At 41.8% G+C, this 26,067-nt stretch overlaps 1 protein-coding gene across 4 annotated transcripts in view; it reads right to left on the bottom strand.

Annotated features, from left to right (window-relative positions):
• Positions 1-26,067, bottom strand: part of TP53BP2 (tumor protein p53 binding protein 2) — a 56,080-nt gene that overhangs the window by 1,188 nt on the left and 28,825 nt on the right. For 3 of the 4 annotated variants that reach the window (XM_056486802.1, XM_056486799.1, XM_056486801.1), the window contains exons 3-17: positions 23,996-24,109; positions 22,609-22,688; positions 19,241-19,342; positions 16,607-16,781; positions 15,083-15,264; positions 14,561-14,725; positions 13,911-14,148; positions 12,146-12,274; positions 11,587-11,726; positions 9,658-10,138; positions 8,518-9,299; positions 6,646-6,783; positions 5,944-6,077; positions 4,806-4,972; positions 1,730-1,929 (exon numbers count right to left, since the gene is read on the bottom strand). In XM_056486802.1, coding sequence (XP_056342777.1) covers positions 1,730-1,929; positions 4,806-4,972; positions 5,944-6,077; positions 6,646-6,783; positions 8,518-9,299; positions 9,658-10,138; positions 11,587-11,726; positions 12,146-12,274; positions 13,911-14,148; positions 14,561-14,725; positions 15,083-15,264; positions 16,607-16,781; positions 19,241-19,342; positions 22,609-22,688; positions 23,996-24,109 — 3,227 coding nt within the window. The remainder of the gene's footprint in view (positions 1-1,729; positions 1,930-4,805; positions 4,973-5,943; positions 6,078-6,645; positions 6,784-8,517; positions 9,300-9,657; positions 10,139-11,586; positions 11,727-12,145; positions 12,275-13,910; positions 14,149-14,560; positions 14,726-15,082; positions 15,265-16,606; positions 16,782-19,240; positions 19,343-22,608; positions 22,689-23,995; positions 24,110-26,067) is intronic. The other variant, XM_056486800.1, reaches the window with a different exon arrangement.

The raw sequence follows: 26,067 nt of genomic DNA on the forward strand, positions 1-26,067 counted from the left end.
ATCTCTAACACCTGACAGAGCTCAAAAGACTCCTTTTGACAGTATTATCTTACTAGCTTAGGGAGCTAGGGAGTCACTAAGAAGGGCAGAGCACTGATACAGGTAATTTAATCCTTGGTTTTACTCAGTACACCTGACTGCAAAGGGATAAAGCAACTATGATAAAAATAAGAATACTTAATCTACCAAATGTTTTCCTCTTTGGTGAACATCACAGACTAGAATTCAGCTGCCATATTAAGAGGCCAGCAATTGCTCTGGAGAATCACCACAGGATATTTCAGTGGCAGCACCAGAACAACTGAACAGACACAGACAGGAGTGTATAGTTAATAAATACTGTGTAGTTTTCCCCAAAGATTCTATTGGGATTGTGTTGTGCTTACAAGGGTAAGTTTTGATCCCCAGTTCAAGCTGTGCTGCCTTGTGTTTTGGTTTTTTTAGAAGCACAAGTGTTCCTTGTGCTCTTACACACCTGTGCTCAGGCTCAAAGCACAAGCACTACATGCACAATTCACCCTGGGACAAGCAAAAATCAAAAAGCTGCCATTCTAAGCTTACTGTGCAGGGCTGATGGCTGCTCTCCATTTAGAAATATTTACTTTGGAAAGGAAAATACTGAGCAGGAGTACTATGTTAGAGAGGATTTTACAGTAAGTGGTGTGTGGGCCTGATCTGGAAATGATACAGACATAAAAACTGATTTTGCATTAGATAGAATCACACTGCAAAATCCAACTAGTTTAAGAGTAAGGATTATCTGCATGAGGAAGGAGGTTCAGCCTCTTTCAAGCATCATACATCAATCAGCTAAAATTCAGAGTGGTTAATCTTGAAGAACCTCTTATCTCCAGCACCAGGGCAACTAGAATTGAAGAAAAAAAGCTTAATGGAATTTTCACATATGCATCCATCTGCCATCATTTTCTAGCAACTCAACCATGAGGAGAAATACAGGGGCATAACTGAAAACATCTTATTTGTACACAGCTGTTTTTAACAAAAGGCAATACAAAAGGTGATGAGAGGAGAGGCCATTCATGTAAGGCCTCAGACACATGGTTAAATGTTACTTCAAAAGCATAGGAGAAAACAAAGATCTGCCTTTACTGAGTAATGTAATCAGTTTTCCAACACTAAAGATAACCTAGATTTTTGCAGTGCTTATCTCTTGGATCTAAAGGTGCCCTGTGTACACAGGGAACTCAGAACTCACTCTTCGTGCAAGTTTCAATTCTGAAGGCCTTTTGTGCCAATACATCACTTTTTTGAAACAGGGAAAACTAATTTTGTTCTAAACAATCATAGAATATCCTGAGTTGGAAGGAACTCCCTAAGGAATCACTGAGTCCAATCCCTGGCCCTACACAAGACAGCCTCAAAATCACCCCATGTGCCTGAGAAGATGCTCAAGAAAAATCTTATTCACACATCATATTTGAATAAAAGGGGTCTTTTTCTCTAAGATGCTGGGATAAGCTTGGTATTAGGGCCTGATCTGTATAGCAATGTGGTGATACATGTTGTTCTTTGGTGCATCCACTAATCTGTGTTAAGTGCCTTAAACAGAGGGTGTTAACCCACTCTGCCAAGATATTCAACTCCCTAAATAAAGATGGAGAATGTCAACTCTTAAAGCTGCACCTTAATGCAATGAGAATGCAATGCTGTCACACTCCACACCCTGGGCAGGGGTTTTTGGCTCTGGAAGCAGGCAGGGCTGACTCACCCCCAGCAGGTTTCGGGGCACGTAGCCCTCCTTGTCGTTGAGCCGTGCCCACCACCACTCGATCTCCTCCTCGTCCTCCCGGCGCAGGATTGTCATGCAGTCCCCTTCCTTCATGGACAGCTCGTCGTCATTCTGAGCCTCATAATCCCACAGGCCATAAATCACTCCTTTGTTCATGATGCCCATCTTCTCCTGCACTCCTGCAACATTGAAAACACACAGCAGCTCAACCAAAAATAGATAAATAAAAAGGACAACGCGAAGGAAGACTCCTTTATTCTTACAGTCCAGAACAAAACCCCCAAATTCCTACCTTCTTGGCACCTTACTGCCTACTCAGAGCTGGCCCTGGAAGAAGTGGCTTTGTGAAGTTACTTAGAGCAGACAGGTTCCTTCCTTAAACATGTTAAAAAAATACAAGGCAAACGGGGAGAGCAGCACTGATTGATAACTGGTTGTATTTTTGTGCTCATGCTTTCTAAGTGATGAGCAAGAAACACTTTCTGTATTCTTAGTGCAATAGCAATCTCTTTCTGTCACAGGGAGATAGCAATACCTGCTTGGATTGACCACCATTGTCATTTTGATATACGTGGTGTCATTTGCCACCTGAGTCATTTTATTCCAGAATTTTAAAGCAAGTTGCATCTCAGACCTTACCTGAGAGATTTGCCTGCTACTCTGCATCTGCTTTTGGTTATCTCAGCTTTTAATTTTTAACAGGTTTTTTTTTTCTTGTTTTAAACACTGCCTTCAGAAACACAACTCTGTTAAATTATTTCTGGACCAAGGTGTTTTGGAGTACACACATACACCCTTGCTCATTTTACAGCTGCAGCCAGAGATGATACTTTTCTTTCTGTACACATTCCTTAGCCTCTAAGCAGAAAACTGGAAAAGGTATCTTAGTTTGTACACCAGTTCTTAGGCACTTATTTTAAAATACTGAATTTTCCTGTTTTGGGTTTGGTTTTGGTATTTTCCAGGAGCAGAGAGTACACTGCACACTGTATCACAAAACTTGTCCTTTCCCTTTTCATCACATACCTATTACCACCTACATCTGCTAAAGGAAGCATCTGCTCAAATCAAGTTCTTTACTTCTGCACACCAACTCAGCACATAACATGAAATTACTTCCAGTGCATGATAAGCTCTGCTCAAATAAACTCTTCCCTTGCTTTGCATTTGGTATAATTAGAGGTTTGGCCAAAGCTGTGCTCTGCACCCACATGGAAGGGAAGATGAGCACCAAAGCAGACAAAGAAGAATCACACAATGCATGTGGTGTCCTAAAGGGATGTTAACAGTCACACCAAGGTAGTGGGGCAAACAGAGCCAGCAGAGGCATTATATTTAAGAAAATGAAAAATTTCCCTACTTACACAGCATCAGACCTGTCATTAAATGACTGCTAAAGGATGACTGGTTTTATTTAAACCTACCTGTTCCTCTTACATGATATTGGACATCATTTGCAACAAAAAAATATTAGGTGAACCAATGAATTACACCAGAAATTATTAGCTTAATAATGAGTTTAGATGACCAGGTTTTAGTGCAGTTCTGAAAACAAATACACACTCCCAAACTTCTTTTACAGAAGCAGTTTTAGGCAGGGAATAATTTCTTACAGTAACTACAGGCAATCAAACCAGTCTTAGCAATAGGATTAATTTCTGATGGAACAATATGGAACTTTGATAGCTGAACAGCCAATACATCAAGAGATTGAAACCACAGAAAATATCTGGAAAAACTGGCAATTGGCCAAAGCCTTTCAGGTCCCATCAAAAAGTAACTCATAACACAAAAGGATCCCAAACTCAACAAAAAACAGTATCAAGTGAAATCACCAGATGGCAGGTCATGAAAAACCCCAACAAAAAGAATCTGTTTCTTCATGCTGTATATAATGAGATCATGGACCTCCTTTCCACAGGATCTCGTGGGCAGTTTACCTGAATTTAAGAATTGGACAAATTCCTGATAGAAATCCCTCAAGAGCTGTTCAACACAAATACAGCATCTCTTAATTAATATCTGAGTTAAAACCAGTTCAAAATATTAGACAAGTATTATTTTTTTATCTAGTCCTAAAATCTTCCTTAGGTCTTTGGTGTTGAGGACCTCCCTCAGAGTCTGGATACAAAACCAAATGGAATTCCACTTAGCCTACAAATTTTGATGCCAGTTAAAAAGGCTTCCTCCCTTTATAGAGAAAACTATATATTTGGCACCAAAGACACAGTTTTCAAGCTTAGTGAGGACAGCTGGACAGACACTTTTGAAATCTGCTGGCTGAGCAGCTTAGAGAAACTCAGCTCTCACCAAAAGCAGAAAGGCAGTTTTACAGCTTTTTCTGCTGTGTTATGTTGCTGTTACTCTAACCTCTTGCAGAGAGATGACACACCAGATGGTAGGTGCCTAGGGGACATGAGCTACATACAAAACAGAGAAAAGTAATTTAAAACCTCATTACAAACAAAACATACAGTAAAGTAATGTAAAACCTCATTGACTAATACTCATCACACCCTAGGGGGAATTAGTTTTCTCCATTCAAAGATAGTATCTCTGTAGCCCTACTATTTGAATACAATCTAAATTTAATATGGGATTTCTTTTTAAATGCCAGTGAAGAAAAAAGTCAGGGAGGTAAAGTCAAATTCAGTGCTTACTGACATGCATCAAGGCAAGAACTTGGCAATAGCTTTTCTGGTTCTCAGGTGCACATTAGGAAATACTCATTTCAAGACACCAGCTAACAGCTACAAACTGCCTACAGACATAATGTAAAAAGTTCTTACGTGGCAAGATTCACCTAATTAGTGTATCTGTCAATGCTTCACTCAAGCTTTTAAAGTAGGGAAACCTTTTGTTACTCAGATCTCCTCCACAGGGTGAATATTCCAAAGTTAATTTCGATGGAACTCATTCCATGACAGGAAGCTGGCGGAAACTTCTCTCTTTGCAAGAGGAAGCTGTGGCACCCAACCTGAGTGTGCACCTGACCCCTCCTCATACAGAGATGAGCTGAGAGGTGCTGCAGGGCTCAGGGATGACGCTCACTCACCGTACAAGAACTGGGAGCACTGGGTGTAGCCCTCCTCCATCTCCTCGCACTTGTCCGCAGCCGTCTGCATGTCACTGTAGGTCATGGCAAACACAGCCGCCCCCGACTCCACCAGGAACTTGCACACCTGCACGTTGTTGCAGGATGCTGCACAGTGCAGAGGGGTCCTGCAAGGCAAGGGCAAAAGGATGGCACTTCCCTGACACTGCTCATGGCATCTGTGCCTGCAGCACCTCAGCAATCAGCCCTGCCCTGCTCAGGGCTCCCCAGCACAGCACCTAACCCAGCATGGCAAGAGCAGCTGCTTTCCACAGGTAACAGGAGCTGCTTGAGCCCTGAAGCTAAGTTCCCATACAGATCACCAGTTATTCTATCTTCCTATAATTTATTAACATTTTAGGAACATTCATTAATTTTTTTGATTTTCAGTGCCTTAATCAGTATTCAAAACCCACTTAGAAATCTGACATCGTGCCTCTTACAATCTAGATAATTAGCTCAAGATTTGACGTTGTGACAAGTGATTGTAATAGTGATAACCCCTCAGGCTGAGGGAGCACAACCATCTTTATTCAGTTTTAGGCCTCACACACTTCTGTCACAGGCAGAAACAATAGTAAAATCATTACCCCCTGCACCAGCCTTTCATAAATAATCTCCCTAGTTATTTGTAAAAAGGATTTGTAACACATTATCATCTGCAAGCCTTGTTTGAAGGTTGCAGTTTTCCACTTTGTTTTGCTTTCAAGTTGGCTGACAATTGGACAAAGAACTGGGGAGAGTTTGCAGGACTAGATGCTGCCCAGAGCACACATAATTATAGGTTATCTCACAGAAGATATTGGGAATTTCAGCTCATTATAAGCTGTCCTCAATATCTCAAAGAAACACAGCAATTTCCTGACACCTGTGTCCACCCCTACAACTTTTTTTTCATACAGGGAATATTGCTATAATTTCCCTATTTTCCCATCTGCACAGTCCCACAGAGAACAGCTGATGCTCTGTTTTGGAAAAGAAAACTCAATGCCAGCTCCACAGGAGCAAAAGAAGGGACATTCGGAGGCACCTGCAGCAGCTCCCACATCCTGACTCTTGTGGAGAGCATCCCTAAGGAGCCACTTAGTGAAACCCTTACCATCCATCACTGTCTGCAGCGTTCACGTTCACCCCAAACTGCACCAGGAACTTGACGATTTCCGTGTGCCCAGCACACACAGCATTGTGCAGAGCAGTGATTCCTTCATCATTGGGCATGCTGGGATCTTCCACCTGCCCAGCCAGAAAGGAACCAACCACACTCAGGTGAAACTCTGGAATAAACACCTCTTCTCATACAAGAATCAGTTGCCTTATTCTGAAATATGAATTTGTGATGTATTTCTAGAAAGGACAGGAGCAGGAAGAATACAACCACTACCAATTTTTTAGCACCACAACTCATATTTAAGATTGCAGTCTCCCTTTAACAGTGTGGTTCAGAAAAACAAGATCTTGGTAACTTACTAAAAATACTTTTAACAAATTTCTGATATATGTCTATTTAACTGTGAGCAAAGTTCACACAGATTTTGTATATCAAACTATCTGATAACATACCAGACAGGGAATGAAACACTACATAAAAAATGAGAAAAGGGTGTCCTGCAAATTTATAGCCTTGATGCTAAAAATCCACTGGGGACTTAACACACTTAAAATCAGCCTCCAAGTATGATCACTTAGAACCTGTTAGGATTTATCTCCTCAAGAAGAGATCTAGGTTCTGCAGTAGTCCAGAAAAGCTTTGACTTTCCCATTTCATTTTGAAATTCTTTGTCTTACAAATTAGCATTTTTACCTCATAAATTATTCTCTGCACAAGGTCAAACTCCCCCTCCAAAGATGAATCCAGCAGCAATGCCAAGGGATTGAATTTCACTCTCATTCCATGCCCAATCCTCTCGGAGCCAGTCTTACGCAAGTTCGTCCTCTTCCCCTGTGAAAAGGTAACACGAGTTACAGGCACTTTTTTCCTGGAAAGATGATGAATGCAAAGCTGCTTATTTGGGAACGACAGCAGAAATTATCAACTAGAAAAGTGTTTAATGGGAAATTTATAGTATTTTTCACCAAACCCCAAACACTTTATGAATACACTAGGTTAAGCTAGTTATGAAAGATCTCTGCCTTTATCTTTCTTCTTGTTTGGACAATTTTACCATTAACTCTCATAGCTGCTAAGACAAACCAAGCAGCACACTCCACAAAGTACACTACTTTAAGTGCTGATGTAAACCTCCTAACATTTTTTAAAGTACAGCAGAGGTTAGCAGGAGCAAACAGTGATGGAAAATGGTTTTGGAAAAATATAGAACCAAGTGTAGAACTGCTTTAGAGGCTCCCATTGATACTGGAAACCAAGTATCTCTATAGCTGAGTTTGTGCCCATTCCTTTAGGGATCATACTCCCATTAGCTCACTGCTCACCCAGCTGCCTGGGCAGCAGCAATAAGACTATTCACAAGGGTATGTAAATTTCTGACAGATGTCCAGGCAAAGATGAATAGAACTGACTCATATTCTGCAAGAGCAGGCATGTGGAGATAAGATATGTAAGTAGAGATTCCCATGAAATACTCTTCTGCCTGTAGATTTGTACGTAATACCAAAAGTAGGGGCTTTTTCAAGAGTGAGCCTGGCAGAACAACCCACAGATTTAAATATGAAATCAAGAAGCTGGGCTGGCTCCTTCTCATCATTGCAGAATTATTACAAAACCAAGCAGAAATGAGTTCTCACAATTCAGGAAATCTTACCACTGAAGTTTCCTTGTAAAAGGAAATCTTTAAAGCATGAACACACAAAGTGTCTACCCCATGCACAAACTGCAAGGTTAAAAAGAATAATTAAACCTTTTAACTCCTCTGCACTGAAGTGAGAGGAAAAAACCACTTTCATGTATCAGGTTATCAAAACTGTTATCAAAACTCTACTCTTGGTAGGTTTTTAAAGAAAGCCTTTGAGAAGCCAAAAACATTAAGCATTTTTGTTCTACAACAGTGGGCTCATATCACACACAGATACAAACTTGCAAAATAAAATGGTAAAAATGCTGCCTCCTCCTAGCTCCAAGAGACTCCATTTTGATGCAACTTGAGAGTAGACTGGTGTTAGATTTCAAAGAAATTCAGGAAACATTCAGTTGAAGAAGTACAAAGAGCTGATGTCTACAAATGAGTTTTTATAGCAAAAACTAAAGAAGTCTGTTCCTCCTTATTTTTCAAGCAAGGCATTTTCAAATGAACAAATGCAATCCGGGATTAAGAAAATTAGTCCCCAGGTCATATTAGCAATAGTGGGAAATGCTTGTGAAATCTGTATCTGTACCTCAAGGAATAAAAAAAAATCAGCTTTGACTTTGCTTAGGAAGTAAAATCTGGGTGTAGGCAGACTTCTATAAGGAATGTTTTTTACAGCTCTGTAGAGTTTTACTATTTATGTATTCCATTTGAAACTTTTCATTATGTTATTAATTCTAGGGACATGAGAGACTTTTCTTTACTGTTATATAGACTAGAGATAAGAGCATCATACAAATAGAACAGGTACCCACAGACTGTGTGACTGTTCTCCCACATCTGCCTGAGCTCTACAACACAATGCACAGGGTTTATGGCAGCACTTGAGATGATTCATTGACAGAGCATCCCAGTTCTAAGCTGATACTTACAGGAGGCAAGGAAAACTGTCCAGTAACTTCAGGAGGCCTCATATTGAATGAGTCCTCTCCCAAACTCTCTGGTTCCCCTGATGGATAGGGAGGTGGTGGGTATGGAGGATATTCTTCCATGTACACCTCCAGTGGCAGGGGAGCTTCTAGGTTTGGTTCTTCTGGTTTGGGCTGCATGAGTTCATCACTGTCTGATACAGCTTCAGGCACAGTGTCCAAAGGCATGGGGGGGAGAGCAGCTTCACTCTGCTCTGCTGCTGTGCTTTCTGTCTCCTCAGCAATAGCTGGTTCTGGCATGGAAACAGCTGTCTCTTTTTCTGATTCTGTGCTTAGATAAGGATTTGGGATTTCCACTGGGCTTTCAGGGCTGGCAGGCGATGCCATCTGCTTGGAGGGATGCAGTGGAGCCGAGATAGTCTCCATTGCAGCCAGAGTGGTCCTCTGATACAGGAGCTTCTGAATGTTGGGGCCGTTGGGCCCCTCTGGCTCGGTGATGGAGCTGCGTTTCTTGAGCGGCCGGGGCGCGTTGCTGAGCTTCTTGCGCAGCGCCTCCAGGTCGGCGTCGCTCTGGTTGCGGTAGGGGTTGGACAGGAAGGGCAGCAGCTTGGTGGGGCTCAGGGGACGGGGGATCCGCTCTGCTTCGTGGCTCTCCTGAGCAGAGGCTGCTGTTTCCACCTCGGGCTCTGGCCTGCCTGCTTTGCCCTGCAGGTTGGAGTAGATGTTCTCTGTCTGCGGCAGCTGGTTCTGCACCCCCGCTCCCGCCATCACCGGCTTGCCGTACACTGTGGGGCAGTTCAGAGAGGGGTGGGGGGAAACAAGTTTGAATATTTGATCAACAGAACAGCAACAAAGAAAAGTGAATCAGGTTGTGCATTCTTTATATAGGGCAAAGAAGCAAAATATAAAACATTGCACAGAACTAATCTGGTAACCAGATCTACCATCAGTTATCTTGCAAAGCCAAGACACACACTCCACGCTTCTTAACACTCTTACAGAGCATGGAAGATCCATCTAAAATCCTTACAGCTGCCCTCACCCACTTAATTCCCCTGAAGAACAGCTTCATACCCACAGACCAGGTGGAAAGAACATCTGAGGTTTATCAGACAGAAGAGAGGGACACAGCCACATGCTCACCACTTGGGAAGTGTGGTCCTCTGGTCTGTGTCCTTGTCAAAGCACTCTGCACTGCCTGCTGGAAGTTCTTTCCAGCAGTCTGCTGCTGGGTGTACATGCTGTAAATGGAACTTGCAGCCACAGTCTGAGGCTTTCGAAATGGTGGCAGTGAAGAGTCTTTGGATGGCTGAGGAGTAAAAGGTCTCACAGCTGCTGCTGGGGGGCTCTCCTGTTTGGAGGAAGGAAGGATTTGATCCTGGCTAGAGGAGGAACCTGCAGGAGGTACTGAAATTCTTTGCTGTATCTGCTGAGAAGGCTGCTGTGCCACTGGTTTCTGCTTGTTCCCCATGGCTGCAATAGACAAAGGCAGCTTCTGCAGGTTTCCATCCAGCTTTGTATCAGCAGACTGCAGGTGATTGGCTTGACCAAAGTAAGGCAAGTTTATCTGTTTTGGTTTAGTGGGGACAGGCGGTGGCACCTTGGTTACAGTTTTATTGGTTGTCTGAAAGACAAAAAAAAATTCATTAAGATTAAACAATAAAACCTGATTTAGGAGTTCTGCTATGAAGGACCAAAGAGCCTCAAAGTATGACACAGTATCTTACGTCTACTACTGCTGTAATAAGGTCTACAGTATCATTGGAAACAATAAGATACTGCTTGAAACGTTTTGTCATCACTGATGTTTGTAAATATTTTGAGCCTATTCTCAAATTCTTTCTGTAACAGCTATGTTTAATACAGGACTGTGTTCAGTTGATGTGGCCAGAAATGTCTATTCTATCACTGTCTGTTGAAGCCGGGTGGGGCAGTGATTCCTTATCTCCATGGCACATACCATCTGCTAATGGGCCATCTTCAAACCAGCTGGGGCAATCATCTTTTATCTTTTCCACAACCCATCCTACCTCCAGGAAGATATCATCTGCTGCTGGCCCATTGAGTCCCAGTGCTGACTGATAAAATTACATCATCCCACTGGGAGATGCTCCAGCCAGGAGGAGGAGCCAAGCCTTTCCTACCTAGATAAAAACTGAGATTTTGAAAAGCAACTTATCCGTCTTTCCACTGGATTCCAGAGGAAAACCAGACCTTTCCACATCATCCCTGGACCTTCAGAGGAAAACTGCACCTTCTACAGGAGCACTGCTTCAGCTGAACCACATCTGCCACTGCAGGAGGATGCAGCCACCATTTAATGGGACTGCTGCCAACACCCTGACTGACTGATGGGGTGTCAGGTTGTATTCCGACTCTGTCAGTGTTTTGGGATTGCTCTTTGTAATACTGCATTTCTATTTTAATTCTCCTAGTAAAGAATTGTTATTTCTAATTCCCATGTCTTTGCCTGAGAGCCCCTTAATTTCAAAATTATAATAATAATTTGCAAGAAGGGGGTTTACATTCTCCATTTCAAAGAGAAACTTTATTGGTAGATGCCTGTCCTCCAAACCAGGACAAGGAGCAACGGCAGGACACAGTAATTTCTCTTGAGATATCAGACACTCAGCTGGCAAGAGGTTGCTCTCCAACAAAGCACTTGTCAAACCCACCTGTAGGTTAGTTCATCCCTACCTGATCAAACTGCCCTCTTGCCAAAATTTAGGTGAGAAATTTTGCTGCTATCAAACATCTGAAAGACGCTGTTGCACTAAGGAGTGAAACAAGTATGCAGATGATTTTGAAGAAAAACCAAACATAAATGCCTCTTGGTACCTTCAGAGGAAAAAATACACACTCATACAAGTAATACAGCCATAGATTCTCACCACACTGACTGTAGAGACTAATCTGGGGTTACCAATTGCCATTAAAAGCCTAAGAGACTTTTTTCCTCAGAAGCACTCTTTGAAAAGCTGAGCTCAGTTCTTGTCAGAGCTTTCTGCCAGCCACACTAGAGCAGCTGTGGGTAAGCCCTGGCAGAGGAAAGCAGCCCAGCTCCCTGCACACCTGTGCTTCCCGCAGGAGATCCTCGCTGCTCTGGTTTTTCCTCAGCGTGCCCAGCCCAGCCGACTGCTCCACCGAGTCAAACATGGAGAATGGACGCACCTTCTTCTCCTTGTCTCGTAACAAAGCTTCTCCTTCAGCTGCTGGCGAAGGGAGAGGAGACAACTTTCAAAAGGGATGGCACAATTGTAGGGGTGAGATCCCTGCTCTGTGCAATATTTACCACAGTGCATGCAGGGGATGCTTTCTGCATCCATCCTAACCCTGCACTCAGAACCCCTGGGCCTGCCAAATGCTGTATCATGCAAATTCAACAGTGGCATGTAAGAACGAACTAGGATCTACTTTACCACCTGAAGTGAACTGTGGGTTTGGTTTCTTTCTTTTTAAAAGCCCTTCAACACCATAGCAAAGCAATGACAATGTTCATTTGATTTTTTTTTTGATTTTTTTTTTTGTGCCTTCAAATGAATTCTCAATAACTTACTGGCACATTTAGAAAAGAACTATCATCAACTAGATTCTCCAAATGTTAAGATTAGCCAAGTACACAAGAACATACCTTGTCCTTCACTTGTCACAATTCCTTTTCCTGAAGTCAAAGCTGATCCTTGATTAATATGGTTGTCTGTATTTGAACTACTCCAGTCAGAGGCAGATGAGGAAGGTTTAGCATTGGGGACCACAGAACCTAGGAGAGAATAAGTGGAACAAATTAAGCTAAAATAGTAGTTTTTATTACTTATTACAAATAGTTTTTTTCCTGTAAGAATCAGGTCTAGCCAATGTAAAAGTATCACATAGAGGTTAACTGTTACAAAACCTATCATTAGAGTTTTTAATTTGTTTGTTTTAAAGAGAATGTAAATGAAGTTCAAGAACAGCTACTAAAAGCAGCAGCAAACCTCTTTGTCATAGCACACACCTGCACTTAAAGCATTCAAAAAAAACTTATCTATATTGGCTTATTTCCAGTTAGTAGGACACTTGCCTTGAGTACCTGTACTAAGTTAATAGTGATACCATAATTTTAAGTATAAAAAGTATACATAGTGCAAAGAAAAACATGAGGCTTTAAAGCACAGACTGGGAATATACTGCCAGGGATATTCAAAACAGGAGAAAATTCATATGTGTGTTTAATGTGCATATAGGATCTGCATTAAAGCTGATCTTTACATTCACTGGAGGAGACACTCAGATCTGCAAAAACCACTGAGATAATGCTTGCAATCTCCTATTAAGTATTTCACCAAATTATTTCTACTAAAATTCTAAATAACCTAAGTAATGTTAAATTCAAACAGTAATAATCAGCAGCAGCAGAAAGTTTCATTCTGACAAAGTACCAAAAGCTCTCTAGGAAAGCAGTCCTTTTGTCCAAATGCTAAAAAATAAAAAGTGGTATTTTAGTTCAAACAGCTAACCACCATACATTCCTCTAGCAAAAATTCAAATTTTGTGTGGTCTAGAGCTTAAATTCCACTCCAGTAGTTTTAGGATCTGCAAACCAAATAAAAAGAAACAATCCTCCATTCTCCAGTAAGGCAAGAGACACTTGGAACTGCTTTTTGTGCAATGGTTACTTTAGTATCTGCCAGAATCTGAGATGGAGGAAGGGAGATAGAAAATAAACAGAACTATTCTCAGTTTCCATTTCTTGCTTTTGGGAAGATCAGTGTTTCTCTTCTCTCCCAGCTAAAAAGAGTCTTCTCCCAGGACAGCACAGAAGAAATATTTGCAACTCTTTAAAAGTTTCTTTAGACTTCTCTTCCTCATAGGAGAAAGCCAGAGAGAGAAGCCAACAAATCTCTAACTCTCCAAGTAGGAGAGGCCAATCCTCACTCATCATCTAGTCAGTAACTTTACTGCTATTTCTGTGCTACATGCAACTGCCTCCCTTGTAAAATTTGTCATCTTGGTTAATCCTTTACATGTGTCATTTCCAAAATACACAACTAGTAAACTTGGCATTGCCATTTTTAAATCCAGGCACCAGGTATAGCCTCTAGAAACTCAAACACACTGCTGAATAGTTTTTAGAAGAATTTTAAAATAAATAATTACTTTATAGAAAAATCCTCCTATAGTCCACACTGTGTAACAACTTGAAGTGCTCACTAATAGATTTACTTCATATTTAACACAGAATCATAGAACCTCAGTGCTTATAAAATATATTCACTGGTGCAGGAAAAACTGCAAGTAGCAAGACTAACATCTCAAATAATGCTTTGTTAAAAAAAACAAACAAAACATCAAAACAGAGCTATTAAGTAAGAAAATTAAACATGTCTGGACAAGAAATATTAATTGTAAGCTATTACCTGCAGGAGTTTTAATTTGTGAACTGTTCCCAGCTCTCATATTGGGCAGCGTTTGTGTTTTCAGTGGCCCATCAGGTACCTGCAAAGCTTGTGTCCCATCTGAAAATGCTGGCTTCACCAAAAGCTCAGGTCTGGAAGCAATACGTGGCATAGTAGAGGACTGGATATAAGGACCTACTGCTGCCACTCGACTGGGAGCAGAAGCCACTGGCTGTGGTAAATTCCCATCTGAAGAAACCTTGGGGAAAAAGAAAAAAAAAAAAAAAAAACAAAAAAGGAGAAAATTTAAAGAATTTTATTTTGCATTATCCATTCATAGAGTTTGAAACAGAAGTCAAAAAGGATAAAACAAGTAGAAAATGATACTCATGCATTTTTGAAAAAGCTCTGAGAATGATAAAGCTGAGGTAGTAATAGCAAAAAAAAATCTGAAATAAAATTGCATGACAGCATAAGACTTTTTGTCTGTAAAGAGTAAGTAGGTTAACACTAACGTACCATGAAAGGACTTTAATAATACAAGACTTCCCCTACATATGGAGAAAGACAACAAGTCTAGCATCTCAACAGCCTTCCCCCCCAAGCAAGTTTTTCCTTCAGGCTGTACAGACAAGAATTAATGCTTTAGTTATTAACTAGCCCACACTTACTGGTACATTCTCTTTCTGCTGCAGAGCTGCCTTTTTCTTCCAGAGCCGCTCGCGCAGCTCATTAACACGCTTGTCCATGACTGCCACCTCCAAGTTGCGCTTGTTCAAACACTCCCTCTGTTGCTGCAGCTTGGCATTCTGCTCCTGGTTCAGTTTGTTCCTCAACTGAATAAATTCACAAAGCAGTGGGGGAGGAGGGGAAAACAACCAAAATAAAAAACAAATTCACTTGCAGGATCAAGAACAGGAAACCGTTAGAAAGAGAAAAGCCTTCTAAAAAGTCAAGTCATGTTTTCCCTCCAGAGAAAACTTTGGTTAGTCTCCAAATCCTGCAGAAAGGAAAGGTACAGACAGTGTGTGCTCCTTCCTTTCTTTACCTTGAACCCAGCACAACTAATCCTCCATCCTCAGCATGCAGGCTGCCACACAGCGCTGGCAGGAACAGTGCCCAACCAAGTGAGAAACACCCCAACCAACTTTCAGCCCAGAAGAGCTGAGGGTCACAGGCTGGCCTCCCTTTACCTGCAGCTCCTTGTAGAGGCGGTCCAGCTCAGCTACAGCAGACTGGTTGTCATGGTAGCCATCAATCCTGCCGTTCTTCAGCATCTCCAGCTGCCTGGTGAGCTCCTCCACTTTGGACACGGCCAGCACCAGCTCGCGCTGCTTCTGCTGGAACAGGCTGTTCATCTGTTCAATCTCCTCCACTGCAAGGAAGGGCAGAGCAGCCCTGAGAAACAGCCCAGCGTGGGCTGCTTCCAAGGCAGCACTTAAGGAGACAGAGCACCCTGCCAGCCTCCAGAGCAGGGCTGCCCAGCCAAACACACTGCCCTGCCACACCAGCTCTTCCTCAGAGCTCTGGCAAATGCACGCTCACTAGAATGGTTATGGAAATTCAGTCTGCTTAGAGCACTCACTGACAGGGAGGGAATGAACTCTTCTCTTTTTTTTTAACTTTTTGAAGTATGGAAACAAACAAAACCACAATGCCAGACTGAATTCATCTGGAGAAGCTTAAATTCACTGAATGCTGAATTCAGCAGGAAGACATTCACTCAACCACAAAGCATATTCATGATACTTAAAACTCTGAATTTAGGTCATAAAAACCCAGTGACAAAACACCCAAGCTGTCATATTAAACAAAGACTCAGAGGGCTTCTTAGGGTCTATTACAAACATCTGTCATCAGCTGCTCCACTGCTGAATTGTTCTATTGTAGAATGAAGTTTAAGGAATCAGTAAGAATTCAAGCAAGTACCAAAATAAGACTTGCTGGGGATGGCTCAGGAAAACTCTGAGATTCATATACTCCAAGATCTTGTATTATTCTACCATCCTTCCATGCCTTAAAACTTATGTTTGTTTTGTGCAACAGAACCCAAAGAGAAAAGGGGTTTTCTGACAGAAAAACACTTTTGCTTCATCTGTCAACCAAAATGACTCCTACTAAAACAACATATTCATGTTTTCAGTTGAGTCAGGCTGGAAATATCAAGTTCTGCACAATAGAGAGGATGAAAAAGTAGGCAGAAGAATAAATATTTATTTGAGACTTAATGTTACATCAACTTGCTAAGCTACAAGCACCCAACCAGTACTACAGCAAGCGAGACCCTGGTCAGATTCACGTAATTAAAATGCAAATTTGGCCATTAGTTAATTCTTGGATAAAAGGTAATTTGGGTACCAGGCTAAGCTTTGTTACAGGCCAAGAAAATAACACTCTAAATGTGTATGGTATTGACATCAACGATGGAAAAAGTTACTGTGGTGCACAAAGGTATTCAAGTAAGGAAAAAATTACACTGTAATTAAGAGCAGACATGCTAGGCTCAAAATACAGGGTACTTTTACAGGATGTTTTAAAATATAGTAAGAAAACATATTTTGTTCCAGGTCATTCATGAGTTTTTTGGTAAATACAAGATGTGAAATTGTTAAGATTAACATTTCCTGGAATGCTGTAAATAACTCCTGAAATTTTTGGCTTCCAAGAACTGCATTTCATGAAAAATCCCAGGCTACCTTCCCCAAGTAGCAACTCACCTAACTTCCCATTGCTGAGTCGTTTTTGCTCTACATGACCTTTCAATGCTCTCACTTTCTTAAGCTTGGCTTCTTGGTTCTCAGCGATTTCCTTTAATCGCTTCAGTTTCTCCTGCTCAGCAGCTTGCTGCTGCTGCCGCTGATCTTGCTGCTTCAGGAACTTCAGACGCTGCTCCTGCAGTCAAGACAAAGGTTTTTTGGAAGTCTAAGAAAAACTTCAGCGTACATGTTCCAAGACATTAGCTAATTTGATTTAATGACTAGTCAGCTCTTGAGTTACAAGAGCTAAGTATTTCCTCTCCACCTTCTCCATGCTGCTTATACTTCACCTATCTCTATCATGTCACATTTTAAACAACTAAGTCATGTTGGAGAGTATTAGACATTCTTTTTTAGAAGATATACCATAAATTATTGGTATTTTCCTTTACTATTTGTACTTTTAGCAGTTCTGCTAAAACCTCCTTGAGATGGAGGATGGCTGCACACCAAACCTCTGAAAACACACAGGTCTCCTGACAATGATCATCACTATCACCACTAATAATAAATGGTAAGAATAAGAATAAATAATAATAAAAATTCAAGACACTGGAAAACCTTTACAGTGACCTGGCCCTCATTTAAATAACAGATATCACCTTAGTGGAGAGGATTCTTATACCTTTCCAAGAGAGTAAAATATGTAATCAGTTTCTACATACACATGTCTAACTTAGACCTAGAAGAAATTATGAGATCACTAGATTATCTACAAAGAATTCCTCTAAATCATTGGCCCATTATACATGGCTTCCAGCTCTGGAGATGACAGGTTGCTCCAGGGGAGTAGAACTAGTAAGACTTTCCCAAGCACTCACTAAAATCCAAGACTACCACTGCTTACTAACATTAGAACTCCACACTTCCTCCAAAAAAACCAAACCCAAAAAAGAAAAAAAAAAACGCCAGTCAGATTTAGAAAAAAAGGGATTTTTGTGCACTTGGAATAAAAAAAGAGCAAAAAAGTGAGCTTGCCTTCTGGAGAAAACCAGGACCAGGCAGCATCCTCACTGTATGCACTACTTTAGAGTCACTCCCACACAGGAAAATGTCACAAAAAAAAGAGATATTACAGCTCATGTCTAAAAAGAAAGTGTGTTTTTCCTCCCTCAGAATCTATTTTTAATACTGCATCTGATTTCAGAAGGCAGGAAAGAGGCAATGGAAAGTCACTCTGAAGAGGCACCTAGGAAAGCAGGTTTGTTCCAGGGAGGCACTGAAATGAAAAACCCTACCAGTAGGACACCCACAGGACTACTCTTCAAACCACAGGTAGCTGACACCTACCCAATGGGTAGCTATCCAGACTCAAACTCATCTTTTTATTTTTTAAAATCTTGTACAACTCCATTTACAGTAAAAATGGCTTTCCTGTTTCTTGTGACTACAGTGTTATTTATAAGACCAGGGTGCATTGCCACCACCTGTGAGTGAAACAGAAGCTGTGAAAGTGTAGGCTTCTCATATATGAACACATCTCAGCTGGAACTGAGAAGAGGGCAGCATTCTTTAGCCAATTAAACAAGCAGTAAGGTATTAATTGTGCTGCTACACTTCAGGTGAAACCTCTCATTGTTTGATTGACCAATTTCCTGCATCCTAGTTGCACCTGTTCTTACCACACAGCAGAAAAAGTTTTATTGCTACTTTGACAGGCCATAGTACCACTTAGCAGGTGCTGCAGAACTATTAGAAAGCCATGGCTCCAAGCATTTCCCTGAGATACAATTATCGAGGGCCAAGGGAACTGAACAAGGTAGTGAACATACAGACACACACAGCTGATCTCAAAGGGAGAGGGAGATAGGGTGTGTGACACAGGAAAAGTACTGAGAGCAGATCCTCAGAGCAGCCTTCTTCCAGCAAGGCACATTCTGAAATGCATGGGAGCACCCAGACAGACAGATGAGCCCTCTTCAGGACAGGCTCACATTTAACAGTTCTCTGCCAAAAGCAGCATCTTCTGTTACATTTTCAGAGTAATGTGTACCAACAACACACAAGCAAAACATGAACTCTATGCCACCATTCTGCACATGTATTCACAGTATTTTTCCCCCTACACAATTCAGGAGCACCCTGTGTGCTTCCCCATTAGCTTTTCTGTGATTGTTCTGCAAGCATTTTATAAATCACAGTCCTAGTTACTTTTATCACACACAAGACATCTCTTCCAGCCAGCTGCCCCAGAAAACCAGGCAGGCTGAACTCTTATCAGGAGAAGGCAAGACAGCATGACAGGACAGCAGAGACAAAAGCATTGTTCAGTGATCAAACTGGTGAATTGCTGGTCACCACATGGAGCACAAACAGAGCTGACAGAGCCACCAGGATGAATGACAATGTATAAATGTTATGTGCTCTATCCTTTTAGTAAGCTAAATGGTGACTTCTATCACTGGCATTATTTATATGTTTTACAACTAGATATTTACATACATTGACTTTCAAATTTTAAAACAGCAGCCAAAGAAAACGAGACTTCTGTTTAAAAGGACTGAAAAAACCCCAGTTCCCCAATCCTTCATCCCCTTCACATGACTCTTATTACCTTTTTGTTTCTGTCTGTGAACAGTCTAATTCCAAACTCACCTTGTTAGCCAGCATTTGTTGTTGAGCCTCAATTTGTTGCTGTTGGCGTGATGCCATTTCCTGAAGCTCAGCCAGAGTCATATCCATCCTTGGAGCACTTACCTGTCAAAGAAACCCAAAGCATGCTAAGGCTAGAATTTTTAATTGGGCTAGCACTGAAGAGCTACTGCAGGAAAGTATGATAAAAGTAACAACAACTCAAAAATAACAACTGAATAGCCAATAAAATAATTAGAGAGACACAGCATCTTCTCATGGTAAAAGAAGAAACAATTGTAAGCTCATATGCATGTGTAGCTCAATTAAACAACTCACACAAAATGCTATCTCTTGGAACATTAACGTTTCTATCAAAATCCCAACAGCATTTTAAAGAGGCATTTCATAGCCCTTTGTAATTCAGTTCAGCATGAATCAGCTTTGACTGACTGAGCCCAGAATGCTCAGCATGTGGCAGGATGTGTCTGTGCTTGTAGGTGTATCACTACAATTTGAAGCACTTCCACATAAGCTGAAGAAAATAGAAAGTTTAAATATGGCTGGGCAGGAGGGAAAACACCACTCTCAAAGACAGCACTGTTATTGGTTGTCTGTTCAGGTATTTCCTGAATCTAATTCAATTTTGTATCTGTAATTATGTAGCAAGAGTGGCAGACACTGGATTCAATGCTGAAACAGTAACTGGTGTCAACTTGAAATCTGGAGTTAAGGATCTCTGACAAACCTTCAAGTGAAAAAAAAAACCCAAACTGAAGCAGTAAGAGAAAATAATTCCGATGAGAGTAGAGAAGGGGAAGTATGGTGCATTTGCTGCTCTGAGACCACCTGTACAAGCACAGCTATGGCAGCCAACAGATCCTGGTGACATCCTGAAAACTGAAAATCAGGATGATAATTGCTAGAGGCTTTGTGTCTATTTTAGAGCAGTCATTAACAACCTCTCCAAAATAGCCTCTTAGTTTTTTCCACAGTGTGATTTGCACCAGTATCTCCAAAGAAGGGAAGTCTTCATTTTCACTATAATGGCAATTCTTCCAGAGGCTTGTGGGTGCTAAATGTCATGATACATTCACTCAATGCCATTTTGCTTTTCCCAGGAGTTTATGAGGTTATTTCAAAAATTAATCCCATTGTTTACTTCAGTTCTCTCCAAGGTACTATGTCACCACAGAAGATGTCTCAGTTGGTGATATTGCTGCCAGTACACTGCCCTGGTAGCAACTGTCACTTGCTGGTCTTCAACTTGCAGCAATCCCACAATGAAGGGGTCTTTTCGTGACAGGCAGGGCAGATAGCTGATCTTCTCTGTATTTACAGTATACATAGCTAAAACCTATCACTACCCCTTAGGATCCCTGAAGTACCCTCTCCTGAGGTAGTTGATGCTGAGGATACCAGGGGTCTCCAAGCCAGTCACAATGGGGTGTTTCTGCCACTTGTCCCCTGTCAAACTCACCTCAGCCTCTAATGCAGAAACTCCTGGCACTTCCCAGTCACTCTCAAGTCAATTCTCTCAAGTACTGGATATCTTCATGTGCAGTGGTTTGCTTTCCTGGGAATTTACAGGATCTTCCTTAAATGGATACCTTGCTCTCACACTTGAGAGGAGCCATGTCCTAAAACTGCAAATTGCTCTCTGTTTTCCAATTCCTCTTTCAATTTCCTGATCTCTAGCAAGGGATCCCAGCTGCTGGGCTTCATGACCTTGCAAGTGCTGACTATGAGTCCCATTACTCCAGCACTGAAGCAGCCAGGCAGGAATCTGCTCACATAGCTGGCAGCTGTAATCTTTTCACAAGTCCTGAAGTTCTGCTGAGGTCAAGGACCAAGTAACTTCATCTCCTGTTTGTCTCACTCCTTGCAATTTCTTTTTTGAAGGACTGGCTTCTTTATCTGACCCCTATTTTCTTAATTCTCCTTCTTCCCTTTCCAACCAATAATATGGACCTTACTTCATCCATCTCCATTTTCCTTTTTCACTGCTGGGGGAATTATAGTAGTTTGAGTCCCTGTCTCAGCCACAGTGTCCTCAAACACAATTTGGGTTCCTGCCTCAGCTGCAGTGCTCTGAGTACTGAATGTGGCTCACAGGTCAGTACACCCCTCACCAGTACAGGGTGAGAGGCTGCTGGTTCTCACTGGGGCAGGCAAGGCACCCTTCTCTCAGCTGGTATGTCATCTTGCCAGAATTGATTGATTACCTGTTCAGGTGTCAAGTCCACCCCAGGCACCTGCTCAAACCCTTCCATACAACCTGCCACCCAAGAACTGGATACCTCAGAGCACATCTCAGTATCTCCTCACCTAAAGTTTGGTTTTTTCTTACACCAGGATGACACTGAATTCCACAATGCCCACAGGGTGCCAACAGCATTAGTTAATACTGTTAACAGTATTAAACAGCTTATATGTGGATGAGCAAAGACCGTGGGAGCCTGCATTTTAAAAGCATTCACATCAATCTCAGGCAGGAAGAGGGAGGTGTATTCCCTCACCATCCCCACAAGACATCTCCCCCAGTGTAACAAGGCCATCAACAGGAGGGCAAAGCACAGAGCCATTGTTTAAATTAGTATGCTCCCAAACTCAGCAAACTAAAGAGATAAGCAGTGCAGCTGACAAGCTCTGTGTTCCACAGAGGAGCTTGATACTTGGCAACTACTTTTTACTGTGGTATGCAGAATATTTATTACATATATATATATATATACACACACACACACACATACATATATATAACTGCCTTTGTCTCACCTCTGTTCAGGGACCAAAAAGCACTGTGATTGATTGACCTTGGCTGGATGCCAGGTGTCCCCACCAAGCTGCTCTACCCCTTCCCTCCCCTCCCGAGCAGGACAGGGCAGAGAGAAGATGGAAAATGACTCCTAGGCTGAGAAAAGGCAGTTTACTAAAGCAAAGGCAAAGAAGTTTGTGCAAGCAAGCAAGGACAAAAAGAAGTTTATTCTCTGCCCATCACAGAGTGATGTCCAGCTCCTTACCAGGAAGCAGGGCTTCAAGCACAGGGAGCAGCTGCTCCAGGGGAAAAATGTAAAACAAGTCATGTTCTTCCTCCTTCCCTTAGCTTTCATGTCTCAGCTGGCACCACATACCATGGAATATCCCTTTGGTTGCCTTGGGTCAGCTGGTCTAGTCGTGTCCCCTCCCAGAGCCCTGCCCACTGCCAGCCCCTTGACGTGGGGGGAATGTTGAGACAGTGCTGATGCTGTGCCAGCCCTGCTCAGCAGCAGCCAAAACTCTGGAGTGTTATCAGCACCCTTCTGGCTGCCAATGCAAAGCACAGCACTGGGAGGGCTGCTGTGGGAAAATGACCTCCAATTCAGCCAGACCCAATCCAACCAACCACTTACCCCATTCTCAATTCTTCTATCACCAGGCACTTTCACACCATTTCTTTTGAAGGCTGGATCGTGAGACCTCTGTCCAGTCCCTAGATAGAAACAGTCAAAGATGGTAAGGTATAGTAGTATAGTAGTAAAGTATAGTTCTGTTCAAAAATACAAACAAACAAAACAGCTTAACCAATAGTAGGCTGTTCCAGTATTTATCCTGTGGCAAACAGGCAGCCAGCCCTTACTAAATGTGCATTACAGATGCACAGTTTAAAAGCACATTTTTATTTCTTCCTGGCAGTCATTGTGTCAGTAAAGATGCTGCTTAACTAGAACCCTACTTTATTCCCATGAAATTATGTGCAAATAGTGTTCAGATGCCCAACACCAAGCTCACTGATTTCCCTGTGGAACATAAGTGTACTACAGGACAAAGCCATGTCTGCTACCTTCTTGCCCATTTGATTCCTATTTCAAGATTGCATTTCTGTGAGACTAACTCAGAGCTCCAATACATTGCTTAGCAATGCTGTGGCCAATAAAGTGACAATAATCCTAATAGTACAAGCACCCTGGACTTGAAAAACATATTTTGACAACTAAACTCCTCTGTAAGATCCTCAGCAAGTAAAAATGGCACAACTTTAGCTTTTCATGTACTCATTCTATCACCAGTATGCATTTCAAATATCAAGATACACTTAGCTGTTTAAAATATGCTGGGTACAAGGCCACTTAAGAAATGCAGTATTTCCAACACTGAGGAAGATTACCAAGGAAAAAAACAGAAAAAGGGGAGGAAGAAGAACCTGGTAGATTGATTTAAAAGTAAAAGTCAAAGATTCTACTGAAGAGATGAATGTGGGATACACAGAAAACCCCTGAAAAGATGAAAGTAATTTCCTTCACAGGTTTCACATTTCAATTTCTCTGACAATTATGTTCTCAGAGAACTTGACCAGGCAGCTCATTTAATTCTATTCCTAAAACTAACACAAATGTGTAGAAACTTTGAAGAACTCTGTTTTTGCCAAGTATGCTAAATTTATCACCCTGGTAAAGTATAATCCAGGTGAATATTCACCCAAATCACAGATTACATTACTGGGCAAGGGTTTGGTTACTATACTTAAAAGATCACCACCACAGATCTCAAATATATTTTCTCCAGCAAAATATCTTAACACAGTATGCCCTTGCATGCTTTGGTGATAACCAGCTCTAGGAAGCCTGCAGAAACTTCAATTTGGATTTGGAAAGGGAAACATGAAGCCTTTACAAAGATTAGCCAATGGTCAGACAAGAAAGAGCTGCAACACATACTGTCTATGAAAGTGAGTAAACAGCACACACAGGCAGGATGGAGCAGAACCTGAAGAGATGAAGCAGTGAGATGAAGACGTACCAGCCTCCCGGCAGGGCGGGCGCTCATGGCGCAGGAAGAAGCGCACCTCGCTCCTCTGCATCCCAAACCTCTGCAGGATATCCAGGATCCGCTCGTTATCGCCCACAGGGCGCTCTGAAAAGGTAAAAAACACCAGTCAACAGCTACATCCCACCACAGCTTGGGCCCACACCAAACCAAAAACACCTGTCCATGTTTCACCTGAGCACCTGTTAGTGCACAGGGGTGGTGAGTGCACACAGAGCTTGCCCTCATCCAAGGTATTTCTACTTTTCCCTTAAGAAGCCACTGCATTGCTCCTTGAGTCTGAAACTAAACCAACACCTCTAAATATCAACCTGGAAAAGTCCACCCCGAAGGGAAAACCTAAGGCACTATCACAGCCCAAGGGAAAACAAACAGGGAATTTAGAGCTTTCAGTCCTATTGCCCTCATTTTGTATGTGCAAATCACCTTACCCACTCACCAGTGCAGAAAACGTGCTGTTGTACCTTCCACCCCTCTTCTGTGGCACCTCAGACAAACTCATTCCTTAGTCATTCCCACCCCCTCCTCAAGGGCACTGCTGCCAGGATTCCTACAGGGACTCATTTACTTCCTAATTCCAGAGAGAATGAAGAGAGATGCAAAAATAAGCTCTCAGGGAAGAGGAATTCTTCTCTTAACACTGGATGGCAGCCCTTGCATTCAAGCTCAGGCAGGAGCACTCAACACACTGAAGAGACTCCTTGGCAGTACCCAGTGGCCTGATCCTCAGCTCAGTGCCAGCACAGCTCCTGTCACTTCAAGTGTTCTCCCACAGCTGCTGTCAGACACAGATCCAGCTCATTGTCTTGGACAGCAAGTTTCATGAAGTCCAGATAAGATCCATTTTGAAAGCTCTATTTCTAATAAACCTTGAAGAGTTGAACTACTTTGGATTCACAGCTCAAAGTAAATAAAAGATCAGGCAGTGAAAAGTGAACCCAGTAAGAACTTGCCACTTCCTTTCAAATAACTGAGATGAAAAAGTTATGTGCACAAGTTCCACTGAATTTATTTTCCTGCTTTTATTCCCAAGCTCGGGATTCAGTCACAAAGGTAATTTTTAAGCCTTACTTGCTGTCTTTTGATAATAGAAAACCCAGTGTGAGTCTAGAGTTACCAGAACTCCTCCCTTTCTGTATTACCATTCTTTAAAAATTTACAAACATCACAGCCAGGCACTCACAGCCAGAATATAACCAGAATTACTTACTGGCCTCTAAATCTTTACATAAAAGCAGTTTCTTTTGTTATTCTAGACACTCGACCGTAATTTTTTCTGCCTATTTTAAATGTGATGGCAACAGTGTGGCCAATATACCACAGTAGTAAATTTACATAGTCAGGATACTGTCACAGTATCTTCCAACAGCACTGGGGCTCATGATCACCTTGGACCCATTTGTGCTGGATGCCAGACAAGCAGAAGATATTGTTCCTGGCCTGAGAAATAAGGCAGACAAAGAATGAAATCAAATACCATCATTTTTCAATCAAATACCATTTCATTTTTCCTGACATCACTGTTGTTGGTGGCTTCCTTTCATTTTTTAAGCAAGGGGAGGGGAAAAATAGGAAAAGGAAATCAGAGACTAGTTCATTCATATTCAATAAAGTCTTGCAAAAAGTCACTGTCTTAGTATGAAATAATCTTTTCAGCAGGAAAAAGTGTTGGCATTAAGTATAAATGTTTTCAGTTTCATTAAAAAAAGGAGCTGCTAACATGTTTTCAGTATGCGAAAAGCTCTTTTCAACAGAGAAGTGTTTCTTTAAATGAAAATGCTGCAGCTGTGCTCAAGCAATCTAGGAAGGAGAATTTCTGGAGTCACTGTCAAAAGAGATTAGCTTTACAGAATAAGCAAGTAGGTCACTGTTACAGAAAAGCCATCTCTTGGCTGTTACTTGTCTAGACAGCAAAAAACATTCCTCATCTGCTAAACCTTAATTCAAGAAAAAGAAAGGCAACAAACAAACAAAATCAGCACTACCACTGACAGATTTTTGTCTTAAAGGCTATACAGCAAGCTTATGAGGCAGATTTCTAGCAG

Source organism: Oenanthe melanoleuca, chromosome 3 (genome assembly GCF_029582105.1).
Source record: "Oenanthe melanoleuca isolate GR-GAL-2019-014 chromosome 3, OMel1.0, whole genome shotgun sequence".
NCBI classification, from domain to species: Eukaryota; Metazoa; Chordata; class Aves; order Passeriformes; family Muscicapidae; genus Oenanthe; species Oenanthe melanoleuca.